The sequence below is a fragment of the Panthera pardus genome, unplaced genomic scaffold (assembly GCF_024362965.1).
Source record: "Panthera pardus isolate Hobbes unplaced genomic scaffold, ASM2436296v1 HiC_scaffold_13, whole genome shotgun sequence".
Lineage (NCBI taxonomy): Eukaryota > Metazoa > Chordata > Mammalia > Carnivora > Felidae > Panthera > Panthera pardus.
Window position 1 is genome coordinate 113,411,559 of NW_026526688.1, and position 14,387 is coordinate 113,425,945.

Below are 14,387 nucleotides of genomic sequence, written 5' to 3' on the forward strand. Positions count from 1 at the left end.
GTCTGACAATTATTAAGTGCTTAAAATTACCTCCTGAATGAGTAACAAAATATCCAAATGATTTTTTCTTTCTCAAAGTAGAAACAAGATAGTTTTTGTTATAAAATTACAATATTTAGTTGCCCTTAGAATACTGTAGTTTTTCCTAAAGTTCAATAAGATTCACCCTTGCTGGAGGCATCATGGTACAGAGACAAGTACAGTCTTGGGGGTGAGGTTGGGATGGGAGTAGGTGGTGGGAGGGGAGAACATTTGGTTTTTACTATTAGCTCTGTCATTAATTAGTGAAGTCATTTAGAGTGAGTCATTTAACTTCTCATTTGCATCAAGGAATGTGAGAAGAATACGTTTATTTTTATCTAAAGAAAACAGAGCCACCAAATACATAACCAGTAAAAATCACCCACTAAACACACCAAGTTCCTTCTTCCTTCTGAAGTTAATTGATGGGACTTTTATAGTTATAAAATTCCATTCAATGATCTAATAGATCATTAATAGTTTTTATAGTAAATAACCTGTTAGTAAATGAGATTTTTTTCATTAGAATAAAATGACTCTCAAAATTCAAGATGGTAATCTTAACAAATAGGATAGTCACTATGTCATGAAAATTTTCTTGCTATGAATGTATAGGAAAAAAAAAAGCCTAATTTAACTGAGAAAGACAAATTAAGTTATTCCTAGTGAATACTTGTACGTATTTTGAAAGTAACATTGGCTTTTAGAATACAAACAGAATAAGTACTCGGTAATGTCCACAAAGTAATAAAACGTATTGATTCACAGATATTACTAAATTCAAGTAGTAAATTCAACATATCCTATATGTAAAAGTAACACCAACAACCCTGCCCACACACAAAAAGACACCAAATATTGTCAAGCAAAATATTTTTAATTAGTAGGCTGATCATAAATAAATCCACATAAAAGATTTAACAGAATTACAAAGAGTTTTGTATTTCTTTTGTGGACTCAATTCATCATATGCATTAGTCAACCTCATTCTCTAACTGTGACAAAAGAGTTGTCATCCAACGATGCAGCACAGTTTAAGCAATTCATATTTTGTAGTTACATTTTTACATTTTCTTTACAAATGTAACATTTATGTACATTATATATATTTTTCTATAGTTCATGTACTGAAATGCTATTGTTTTTACAGGGAAAATATTGAATTCATTTAATGAATACAAATCATTCCTTGTTAAAAAGTAATTCATATAAACAAGTAACACGGTACCACTGCCTTTTGGCATCTCTTGTCAGAGTTTCAAGTCCAGAAATGTTATATTAAGTATAGGAAAAAGGGATTTACCTAACTTGACATTAGGACATACCATTCCACATAGCTACATAAATTTGCCAGCTTGCAATGAACAGGGCACTGTACTGCTGCACTACTGAAAATGTGTAGAAACCAACTCAAAATATACTTGGTGAAACAGCATCGTCATGACCACTAATTCGGGCTGAAGAAAATCTGTCGAGTTCTCTCTTCCCCTTTACCTTCTGCCAAAGCCTCGGGGTGCTATGCTACGCACTGTGTCTTGTGACAACAAATGCCTTCATTTCAAACAGCCTGTGTGCTTCTCTGACAGAGTACGCTTTACTCAGGCTACGGATCTTTTGCTTCTTACTCAATTTTATTTCACTTCACTTACAAATCTGCTGCTGAATGTGAAGCAAAAATTCATAGTAAGAGAATGCAGCTTCTGTTCGGTCTTCAATCAAATGTTGAAAAAATTCTGTTTTGGCAGGACTCTCATCTCTGAAAAAGAAAAAGGGGTATTTATCTAGAGATGCACATTATTAAAAAGAATAATTATACATTAAAAAAATCAATACATGGGGACTTTAGGAAAATGGAACGTAAGGGATATTTATCAATTAACAGCATTCTTCTACTAGAATACATTTTCATAATATTATTTAAAGTCTGCTTTGCAGACAAGCAATTTCACACAGATTGCACAGGATACGGCAATTTCATAATTGAGTTACAGAAGTACTTACTTTACTACATGAAGAATTGGGCTTAATGGTCTGTTGTCTCTAAGCCAAGTGATAAAGGATCTCGCTCTTTCTGATGAAAGTGTATCTAGCTCTGGAAGATGCGTCTGGTAAAAGTAACATAGTTAGGAAATTATTTCCCTTTCTCACACACTTCAGCAATATTAGAGCTAAATCATGATTCGTTCCCCCTACCACCAACCACCAGTACTCTATCCTCAGCCATAAAGCAGCAACCAAACGAGTGAAATTGAAATTATTCACAAACCTGTTTATATTCTTTTGGATAAGATAATAAAACATGTTTGATGGTAAGTACATATCACTGGTATTTTACCTGCATATTATATTTTTTCTAAGTCGATAAAACATAAACCATGATTAATATGCCACTGGTATTGTGTTGCACTTTTATGTTTCATCTAAAGGAAACATGCATTTGAAAGGGGCTATTGCTGATTTCCAAATTTGCTCAACAGTTGTATGTTACATCCTTTTTTTTTTTTTTTTTTTTAAATTGTTTTTATTTATTTTTGAGACAGAGAGAGACAGAGCATGAGCAGGGTAGGGGCAGAGAGACAGGGAGACACAGAATCCAAAGCAGGCTCCAGGCTCTGAGCTGTCAGCACAGAGCCCGACGCGGGGCTCAAACTCACGGACTGTGAGATCATGACCTGAGCCGAAGTTGGACACTCAATCGACTGAGGCACCCAGGCGCCCCTCTTACATCCTCTTCTAATAACAGTCATCCTCAGAGAACTGTATGTTTCCTTTAGTCCTTAAAATTTAAGGGCAAGGGGACATCCAGATGGCCAACAAGACACACGAAAAGAGTTCATCATCACCATCAGGGAAATGCAAATTAAAACTACAATGAGAACACCTGTCAGAATGGCTAAAATAAACAACACAAGAAACAACACGTGTTGGCAAGGATGCCAACCCTCCTGCACTGTTGGTGGGAATGCAAACTGGTGCACTCTCTGTGGAGAACAGTGTGGTGGTTCCTCATAGAGTTAAGAATGGAACTACCCTATGGTCCAGTAGTCACACTACCCATTTACTCAAAGAGTACAAAAACACTAATTTAAAGGGATACAAGCATTCCTATGTTTATAACAGCATTATTCACAATAGCCAAGATATTGAAGCAGCCCAAGTATTCATTGACTGAATGGATAAAGTGGTGTTTATATATATATATATATATATATATATATACTATATATATAATTCAGCCATAAAGAAGAATGAAATCTCACCATCTGCAACAACACGGATGGAGCTAGAGTATAAACTAAGTGAAATAAGCCAGTCAGAAAAAGACAAATACTATTAAGATTTCACTCATATGTGGAATTTAAGAAACAAAATAAACAAGCTAAGGGGAAAAAAAAAAAAGAGAGAGAGACCAACCAAGAAACAGACTCTTAACTCTAGAGAACTGATGATTACCAGAAGGGAGGTGGGGTTGGGTTAAATAGGTGATGGGGATTAGGGAGGGCACTTGTCATGATGACACCGAGTGATGTGTGGAAGTGTTAAATCACTAATACTGTACACTTGAAACTAACATAACACTGTATGTTAACTAACTGGAATTAAAATAAAACTTAAAAGAAAATTTAAGGACAAGGAATTCTAAAGAACAGTGTATGCATATTTAAAACTATGTGCGAGATTATTTTTAAAAGACCTAAAAAGTCTATTCTTACATGTCTTCATAAGTATATTTTATAAATTTAATAAATATATTTATATATGTAAGTTATATATATGTTATATGATGAAGTTTTTTACAAAGCCAAATTAATAGTAAACTAAATAACTCAAAGTATAGAGTAAAAATTTAAATAGAAAATATTTAAATAGAAAACTTTATTTACTGTTATTGTTTTTAACTATGATTGAAGCTGAACATTGTTTCACATGGCTACTACTAGATTTTCCCTCCTATAAATTGCCTATTCAAATCTTTTGCCCATTTTTCCTTTCCTTTTTTTCTGAGGGGACTGGGGTGTCTTTTTCTTAAAGATTTGTAAGAAAACTTTTAATACTGGAGAAATTAGCCCTTTTCCTGTCCTGAGTTAGAGATAACCTTCTGATTTTATTGTTTGTCTTTATTTATTTTACCACATGGAAATGTTTTTTTTAATGCTCTCAGATTTATTAATCTTTTCCATCACAGACTTACAAAGGCCCTACCCATTTTAATACAATAAAGATTATTTTTCTAGTATTTTTTTCTTTAAATGCAATCTTTACCACCTTCTATTTGTCATGAATTACATCCATTTCTATTTTGTCCCCCTGATATATTTATTGTGCCACTATCACAGTGCTTAAATAACTACAGCTTTGGAAGAAAGTTTACTATTTTATTTAGAACTTATTTTCTAGGAATGCCTGAGTGGCTCAGTAGGTTAAGTGTCCGACTCTTGATTTCGGCTCAGGTCATGACCTTGTGGTTTCTGAGTTTGAGCCCCATGTCAGGCTCAGAGCGGACAGTGCAGAGCCTGCTTGGGATTCTCTCTCTCCTCTGCTCCTCCCCTGCCTGTTCTGTCTCTCAAAATGAATAAATAAACAACAACAACTTATTCTTCATATGCTTTTCCCCTCTGCTGACATTATTCCCTTTTCTTAAACTTTTCCTTATTACCTCATTTGTTGAGTTTTAGAAACGAACTCTGGAATTAATGTGTCAAAATAAAATCAATCAATCAAACAATACCAGAATGTGATAAAAATTACGTTGACTTTAAAGTAGGCCTTTTCGTTAATAAAATAGAGAACTATTTTCAGAATCGTATTTCTTTGGTATGGGTTAATATACATCCAGAAAAGGCCCACTGAAAAAAATTATGTTTATTATCAGCAAAAAAACTTAGAAGTTAAAGTTGTTGGAAAACAATTTGGCAGTTCCTCAAAAAATCAGACATAGGGTTTATCATATGACCCAGCAATTTTATTCCTAGGTATGCACATTCCTAGGTATGCACAAGAGAACTGAAAACATATGTTCACACACACACTTGTACATAAATTGTTCACAGTAGCACTACTCACAGTAACTCCAAAAGGAAAACAACCCTAATGTCCATGAATGAATGAATGACTGGATTTAAAAATGTGGCGTAACTACACAATTATTATTTAGTCATAAAAAAGAATGAAGTACTTGTGCTTCCTTCCACAGCACATAAACTAAAAAAAAGAATGAAGTAGTATTCATATGTGCTACAATGGGGATGAACTTTGAAAACATTATGAGAAATGAAAAGAGACGAAACACAGAAGGCCACATCTTATGTGATTCCATTTATATGGAATGTCCAGAACAGGCAAATCTGCAGAGACAGAATGTAGATTGGGGTTGCTAGGGGAAAGCAGGAGGGAGAATTTGGAATATAGGTTTCCTTTTGGGGTGATGGGAATGCTCTGAAATTAAGGTACTGGTGACTGTTGTACAACACTGTAAATATACTAAAAGCTAATGAGTTGACTTTATGATAATTAAAATGGTGAACTGTATGTGAATTTGATCTCACTGAACATTTTAAACAAACAAGCATACAAAAAGATAAAAGTGTAGAGCCCACTGACCATTTTCTGTGGTATTGATGCAAAATTAGGATACCCAAGCACATCCTCTATGAAATTATTGTCACAGCTTTTTCCAATCCAAATGTAAAAAACCTAAAACAAAAAAAACCCAACAACATATTAAAGCTCCGTACTCAGAAACCTATTATAACTAATTTTCTCAAAATCGTGAAGCATAAAAGAGGTAAAGTATACCATCTTAAAGTAGGAACAAACATAAAAGTAAAAGGAAACTCATAATTGGTACATTTGGAATCCATATTCAAGAATCTAGAGTGGTTCATGTCTTCTTTGCTTAAATTTCAAGACTTTCCATAAAATATTATTTTATTTCACCATCTTCCTTACTTTTTTCCCCCAATAGGGAGGTAGTGCTTTAGCCAGGATAACTGACTCACTGTATTTCCTATCCACTATTTCAATTACTATCTGTGTATTTTAACTAAGGGCTCTCCCTCACCCCTCCTTTCCTGCTCATAAGGTATCGTTTATGAAGCTATCTTGATCATTCTGACACCCTTCACCACCATCTGGCCCAGTGACTTCTCCTGAACTCCTAATCACTAATGGCTTAGACAATGGGGAGAAGTTGAAACTGCTAAGATTCTTGAGGTCCCTTTGAATTTAATGATTCTAGATGCTAGACAGAATTTATCTCTTTACTTCTCTTTATCAAGTATACATAACCCATGACAATAAATAATCCATAATAATAAAATGGTCTCTGACTAGAAAAGTCTAAAATAAAGTGACTGCTTGTGCCAGGTACCAATTTATTGCTTCTCAGTTCCTAATCCCACCTTTCACTGCCTGACCTATGATAACAGAGCTGGCCTCTGTAAGTGTTTCTGCTTTTGCCAGCCAGAACAGTGTTAAACATCATCAGTAGAGGGTGCTTACAGAGCCACAGTCCATAAGGAAAGCACCTTCTCTTGTCAGTTTTTCTGCAGACAATTTTTGAAGAGGTGGTTGAGGTACGACCCTGTCATTAACATGTATCGCACCCTGAAAAAAAAAAAAAAAAGAGATGAAACGTGAAGGAACTTATATAACTATCATCACAGTCTGGAACGTAAAGGCTACTACCAGCGTTTTATGAAATACTAAAAAATGACACTTGAGAATTTTCTAAGTTGCAAAAAAATTATTGATAATACATTACCACCCTGGCTATAGAATCAAGACACTCAGATATATTCAAATTACAAAGATAAAAAACATGAATATGTAAAATGATATGTCCATTTCCTTCCCTTCTGGGATCTGGACACATTAAAAGTATGACTATTAAATCTGCTGCAAAGCAAGCTACTTTTTCACGTTTTTCTAGTAACAAAATAAAGAAGATTCCAATGAGTAGAGTTTTAACACAAGAAAGAAAAGACACTATAAATTTGCATATTAAAAATAACTATTGGATACCAGATTTGGTTTATAATATAATCAAAATTGCACTTGTATCAGGGGGAACCAAAATTTGCATATTAAAAATAACTATTGGATACAAGATTTGGTTTATAATATAATCAAAATTGCACTTGTATCAGGGGGAACCACACCTCAACATAATAAAAGCTATATATGAAAACCCCAAGCTAACATCATACTTAATGGTGAAAAACTGAAAGCTCTTTCCATCCCCTAAGATCAGGAACAAGACAAGGATGTCCACTCTCAGCACTTTCATCAACACAGTATTGGAAGATCCAGCCACAGCAATCAGATGACAACGAAAATGAAAGGCATCCAAATTGGTAAGGAAGAAGTCAAACTTTCATTATGCAGATGACATGATGCAATATACAGAAAACCCTAAAGAATCCACCAAAAAACTACTAGAAATGATAAATGAATTCAGAAAGGTCACAGGACACAAAATCAATACACAGAAATCCATTGCATTTCTATATACTAATAATGAAGTAGCAAAAAGAGAAATTAAGAAAACAATCCCATTTATAATTGCACCCAAAATAATAAAATACCTAGGAACAAACTTAACCAAGGAGGTGAAAGACTTGTACTCGGAAAACAATAAAACACTGATGAAAGAAATTGAAGATGACACAAACAAATGGAAAGATATTCCATGCTCATGGATTTAGAAAACAAGTATTGTTAAAACGTCCATACCACCCAAAGCAATCTACAGATTTAATGCAATCCCTATCAAAATAGCAACAGTATTTTTCACAGAACTAAAACAATCTTAAAATGCATATAGAACCACAAAAGACCCTGAATAGCCAAAGCAATCTTGAAAAAAAAGAACAAAACTGGAGATATCACAATCCCAGATTTCAAGTTATACTATAAAACTATAGTAATCAAAACAGTATGGCACTGGCACAAAAACAGACACATAGATCAATGGAACGGAATAGAGAGCCTAGAAATAAACTCGTGATTATTTGGTCAATTAACCTTTGACAAAGGAGACAAGAATATGCAATGGGAAAAAGACAGTCTCTTTAACAAATGGTGTTGAGAAAACTAGACAGCTACATGCAAAAGAATGAAACAGGACCACTGTCTTACACCATACACAAAAATAAACTCGGATTAAAGACCTAAATCTGAGATCTGAAACCATAAAAATCTTAGAAGAGGGCATGTCAGACAGCAATTTCTTGGACATCAGCCACAGCAACATTTTTTCAGATAGGTTTCCTAAGGCAAAGGAAATGAAAGCAAAAATAAACTGTTGGGACCATGTCAAAATAAAAAGCTTCTGCACAGCAAAGGAAACAATCAACAAAACAAAAGACAACCTACTGAATGGGAGAAGATATTTACAAATGACATATCCAATAAGGAGTTAGATCTAAAATACACAAAGAACTTAAAGAACAAAAACCCAAATAATCCAATTAAAAAATGGGCAAGACATGAAAAGACATTTCACCAAAGACACCCAATATGGCCAACAGACACATGAAAAGATGTTCAACATCACTCACCACCAGGGAAATGCAAATCGAAACCACAATGAAATATCACCTCACACATGTCAGATGACCAAAATCAACAACTCAAGAAATAACAAGTGTTGGCGAGGATGTGGAGAAAAAGGAACCCTCGTACACTATCGGTGGGAATGAAAACTGGTACAGCCATTGTGGAAAACAGTATGGAGGTTCCTCAAAAAGGTAAAAATAGAATTACCATATGATCCAGTAATTCCACTACTGGGTATTTCCCCAAAGAATACAAAAGCACTAATTCAAAAGGATACAAGCATCTCTATGTTTATAGCAGTGTTATATAAAATAGCCAAAGTATGGAAGCAACCTAAGTATCCATCAACAGATGAATGGATAAAGAAGTAGTATATATAAATAATGGAATATTAGTCATAAAAAAGAATGAAATCTTGTCAGTTGCAATAACATGGGTGGATCTAGATGGTACCATGCTAAATGAAATAAGTCAGTCAGAGAAAGACAAATACCCCATGATTTCACTCATATGTGGAATTTAAGAAAACATGAAGAAAAAAAGGAACAAACAAAAAATAGACTATTAACTATGGAGAACAAACTGGTGGTCACCAGAGGGAAGGTGGGGGGAGATGCAGGAAACAGGTGAAGGAGATTAAGAGTACATTTATCATGATGAGCACTGAGTAATGCACAGAATTGTTGATCCACTATATTGTACACCTGAACCTTATATATAACATTATACTATACATTAATTATACTGGAATTAAAAACAAAAACAAAAATTGCATTCTGATCACATCAGGAACAGTCAGTATCTACCAAATACAAATGGAAATGTCCACTCTACAATTTACTTTGTAATAAATACCACCAAACCCATAAGCTGAATTACTTCCCGTTATTTTTGAAAACTCCATAACCATAGACAGTATCTAATAGTCCTACTGTTCAACCAACTCTACAGCTAGTGTCGTCATTTACTATATTACTACTATAGGGAAAGAGCAGATGTAAAAAATTGTTAGCACCTTACATTAGCAGCCTAGCTGTAGAATCAAGACGCTCAAATATATTTAAAAAATCCTACCTCATCTGTCAATCTGTCTATCCTGTATAAGTTGGGATGAATCATTTTCATTAGATGAACAAGTGGCTGACACTTTATCTGACACATGGCATACACACGATCATCCAGGCGTGTGCTTGTACCAGTTCTAAATGCTTTCTACGAGGAAAAAAAATACATATTTTCAAATAAAACAAATATAGACAAACATTAAAACAAATATATATACCATCACAGTCATGGAAAAAGCATGGCCTTCAAAACAGACCTGGATTAAATTCTCAGCTCTGACACTGAACAGGTAGATAGGTGAGCAAGTTATTAGCTTCTCAAAGCTATACTATTATAAGAAAAACAAAAAAATGCTTACCTCTCTAGGGTGTGGTAAGGATTAAATAAGATGATGCATATATAACAGGTATTATAGTGCTTGAGACTTGGAAAGATGTTCGATGGACAGTAAATCCTTTCCTTAGAGTCTTGTTCCAGAAGCACATACATACTAAGAGTGTGCTATAAAAGCATACCATTCTTTAAATTGCTCCCACATATTATTTTTTTAAATGTTTATTTATTTTTGAGAGAGAGAGAGAGAGAGAGAGAGAGAGACAGACAGACAGACAGACAGACAGACACCAAGAGCGAGAATGAGCCAGGGAAAGGCACAGAGAGAGGGAGATACAGAATCCGAAGTAGGCTCCAGGATCCGAGCTGTCAGCACAGAGCCTGATGCGGGGCTTGAACTCCCGAACTGCGAGATCATGACCTGAGCCAAAGTTGGACGCTTAACCAACTGAGCCTCCCAGGTGCCCCTTGTTGCTTCCACATATTAAAGAGAGCATATGGTTTCAAACATCCGGTTTTTATATACTTTCATTTTCCACTGATCTTCTGTTTTTCAAAAATTTTCCAGTGCTAAGCTGCAAAACTGTCTAGTTAAATATGAAAAACCCCAGAAAACCTGGATTTCATTTCTTCATCTTTATGAAATGTAACAGTGTAGACAGAGAGCTACCTGTTTAAGAAGGGCCAAAACATAGAGAGGAAACAGCTTGAGGGAGCTGGGTGCTATCAGGGCAGAGTGCTGTAAATTTGAGACTGTTGAGCCGTATGCAGATAAGGAATCCACGACAGCATTCACTAAGGCATCTCTTGCATCTGATAGGCTTGAGGAGATGGATCGATCAACAGCTATAAAGCAATCAAAATGAAAATGTATTTCACCATTAGATTCCAATGAATGCTAGAAGAGATAAAATTTACATGCATTTCTTAAGAAAGCAACAAACACTGTTTTCAGGATAGAAAAATACCTATCACCTGCCCCTTCATTTTGCAAGTGTCTACTCATGACACATTTTTTGTGAGGTAAATGTGAACAATTCTGTCAATCAGAACAAATCTAGATTGTTTTGGACCTTTTGGTTTTAGTCTCTATACATCTAAAAATGCTTAACTTCTATTGATATAAGGGAATGTGTACCATCCATTTACATCTGAGCAAGAAAGCTCTAGGGATGTTTTCATTTCTCCAGTAGAAGTCACATGTATAGAGTATCATTTTTTTTTTTTTTTTTTGCATAAACAATGCTGGGTTCTGCTATCTGAGTCATACCTTGTGATCCTCTAAAATTTTCTTTATTAAAGCATTTCCAGGTCAACAAAAAAAAAGAGGGCAACTGAACATAGCTTCTCATGCAGACACTGAAGAGCCAGGTTCAGTGTGAAAGTTATTTTCTTCCAAGCACATATTTTATTAAACTAGAGATAGCCTATAGGTATGCCCAAGTATTAAAAATAAAAATTATATTGAATAAAAAAAACTATATTGAAAAACAATCAGTTATAACATACTGAATTTGAAATACAGATAAAATAATAAAATATTGGGATACTTTAGTATATGGTATTATAATTTTTCCCAAAATAGATAACAATGACTACTTTTCTCTAGGACTACATGAAAAATAAGATTCATATCAAAAAGGAAAATTCATTAAAAACAACACTCCCAGTGTTATATTAATTCCCCCAAAAGACTTTTTTTTTTTAACTTACACATAATAATATTTATTCTTTTGGGTATAATTCTATGGTGATTATATGTCAAACGCACAGCTATGTAATCAATATCACAATCAAAATACACCACAGTTCCATTACCCCAAAAATATCCAGGGGTGCTGGCCCCTTGTAGTAAAATCTTCCCACTATCCTTAACCCTGATAATCACTGATCTGTTTTTCACTCCTGGAATTTTCCCTTTTCCAGAATGTCATATGAGTATGTCTACAGCTGTCTCCTTTTGAAGCTAGCTCCCTTCCATTTAGCATGATGCCTCTGAGAGTCATTCATGTCTATTCACGTATCAACAATTCATTTCTTTTTATCACTGAGTTACAGTTAATGGTATGGATATACCATAGTTTGTTCAAACATTCATCAACTGAAGGACATTTGGGTTGTTACCAGTTTTTAGTGATTATAAATCCCCCAGAAGGTTTTAAACTAAAGAGTTAATAAGAAATGTAAGAACAGTCGAATTCACACTTCTGTAAGTGAAGATGTAAAACATATACACTTTCTAAGTAAGTAATTTCTAGGGTAAAAAACGTCCAGGTTTCAGCTTTTATGACAGAAGAATCCAAGTCGTTCACGTTCTTACTCACCCATGTTTGCCAGAAGGCAGATGGCAGCCTGTACGTCCACTCCCGCATACACATCTGCTAGTGAACTCACTACTGGCAAACAGAGCGTGTGCACTCTAATTCTCCGTTCGCCTATAGGAAATGATGAAATAATGTCAAAACACACTAGACCAAGACAGAAATAAAGCAGACAGGTCAAAATAGTATTCAGGTTACTATTTGACTGAATTAAACCAACAGGATTCTGAAATGTAAAAACAAAGTTTTACACGTAATGGGTTTTAAAGAAAATCAAACACTCTCCATATTTATAGATTGTGATATATATTTTGTATACAGTTGAACATTAGGTTCTGGCTTTTATTTTTAAATTTTTTATTATTTTTAATTTTTTGAGAGAGAGAGAGAGCGTGCGCACAAGCTGTGCAGGGGGACAGAGGTAGAGATACAGAGAATTTTAGGCAGGCTCCACACTCAGTGCAGAGCCTGACACGGGGCTTGATCCCACGACCCTGGCATCATGACCTGAGTGGAAATCAAGAGTTGGACATTCAACCAACTGAGCCACCCAGGTGCCTCCTGGTTTTCAGTTTAATATCAATCATTGTAAATTATATACAGCATAGTAAAATGTCGGAAAACCTGACTGTCAAGTAACTAACATGGGTCTTACATGATATACAGATTTATTTATTTTATGGGGCAAAAAATAATGCTAAGGATGACATAGCTGGATTTAGCATGAGTTTACCAGACACATATGATACTGAGAATCCATGACTTCCACGAGTCAAAAATATTAAATATTAGATATTAAAAGGGCACCTGGGTGGCTCAGTTGGTTGAGTGTCTGACTCTTGATTTAGGCTCAGGTCATGATCCCAGGGTTGTGGGATTAAGCCCTGCATCGGGCTCTGCACTGAGCGTGGAGCCTGCTTGGGATTTTCTCCCCTGCTTGTGTGCTCGCTCTCTCCCTTAATAAAACAAAACAAAACAAAAACAACAACAACAAAAAAATGATATTAAAGATTCAAAATGAGTTAAAAAAAAAAAACAACAGAACATATATTTGATTAACTAATGCAGATTCCATTTATCTCCCACTGTACATTCATTCTTTCTCCCCATTTCCACCAGCATGTAAAAGGAGGGGGAAATTACGGCTGATTATATTTCATATCTATTAACATTACCTTTGCTTGATGTATATAATAAAGCTGTCTGAAAGCACACTAAGGAAGTATCTGTCAAATTTTCTTCGATTGACAGCTGTACTGCAAATCCAGCATCAGGATTGATGTTGGCAAGGGATAACAAATCAGTGGAACGGACAAAGAAGTTTCCGTGAAAAGTGTGCATTGAAAGACCTAAGGAAGAGAAAACTTGTTATAAAAGATAAAGCGACAGAAGTATCTTTACCTCAGGCTAAAGCTACTTTTTAAAGTAAAAACTGTCTCTGATTTTGAATTTTTTTCTTTTAGTAGCCTCCATGCTGGAGGCATGGAGCCCAATGCGGGGCTTGAACTCAAGACTCCGAGATCAGGAGTCAGATGCTTACCTGACTGAGCCATTCAGGTGCCCCTGTGATTCTAAATCAAAAGGGTTAGGATTAGGGTGTTAGTAAAGGTTCTAAAAATACCAATTCAAAACTAACAAACAATGCATGTTATATAAAAGAGACAGTATACATTTAACTTATATTGATAAGTAATCTTATATTTTCTCATACATGATTTGAAGTCAGACAAAGATCTAATATACAAAATGAAACTAATGACGGTTACTATATAACTCATTTAAGAATTAAAATTGGGGGGGGGGGGGGTGGGAAGGGCACCCGGGTGGCTCAGTCTGTTTAGGGTCTGACTTTTGCTCAGGTCATGATCTCACAGTCTGTGGGTTTGAGCCCCGCATTGGGCTCTGTGCTGACAGCTTAGAGCCTGGAGCCTTCTTTGGATTCTGTGTCTCCCTCTTTCTCTGCTCCTCCCCAGCTTATGCTCTCTCTCTCTTTCAAAAATAAACATTAAAAAAAGTTTTTTTTTTTAAATTAAAATTAGGGATGAGAATCCCTCCAGCAAACATTCACATAAAACTGAGGTAATGCAA

At 35.1% G+C, this 14,387-nt stretch overlaps 1 protein-coding gene across 4 annotated transcripts in view; it reads right to left on the reverse strand.

Annotated features, from left to right (window-relative positions):
- Positions 1-879: 879 nt before the first annotated feature.
- The window catches only part of SEC24B (SEC24 homolog B, COPII coat complex component), a 99,533-nt gene continuing 86,025 nt past the window's right edge, over positions 880-14,387 (reverse strand). For all 4 annotated transcript variants that reach the window (XM_019417268.2, XM_019417262.2, XM_019417256.2 and 1 more), the window contains 8 exons: positions 13,475-13,648; positions 12,303-12,413; positions 10,649-10,824; positions 9,655-9,792; positions 6,523-6,627; positions 5,623-5,715; positions 2,023-2,126; positions 880-1,777 (listed from right to left, as the gene is read on the reverse strand). In XM_019417268.2, the coding sequence (XP_019272813.2) occupies positions 1,663-1,777; positions 2,023-2,126; positions 5,623-5,715; positions 6,523-6,627; positions 9,655-9,792; positions 10,649-10,824; positions 12,303-12,413; positions 13,475-13,648 (1,016 nt within the window). In that variant the 3' untranslated portion in view covers positions 880-1,662. The remainder of the gene's footprint in view (positions 1,778-2,022; positions 2,127-5,622; positions 5,716-6,522; positions 6,628-9,654; positions 9,793-10,648; positions 10,825-12,302; positions 12,414-13,474; positions 13,649-14,387) is intronic.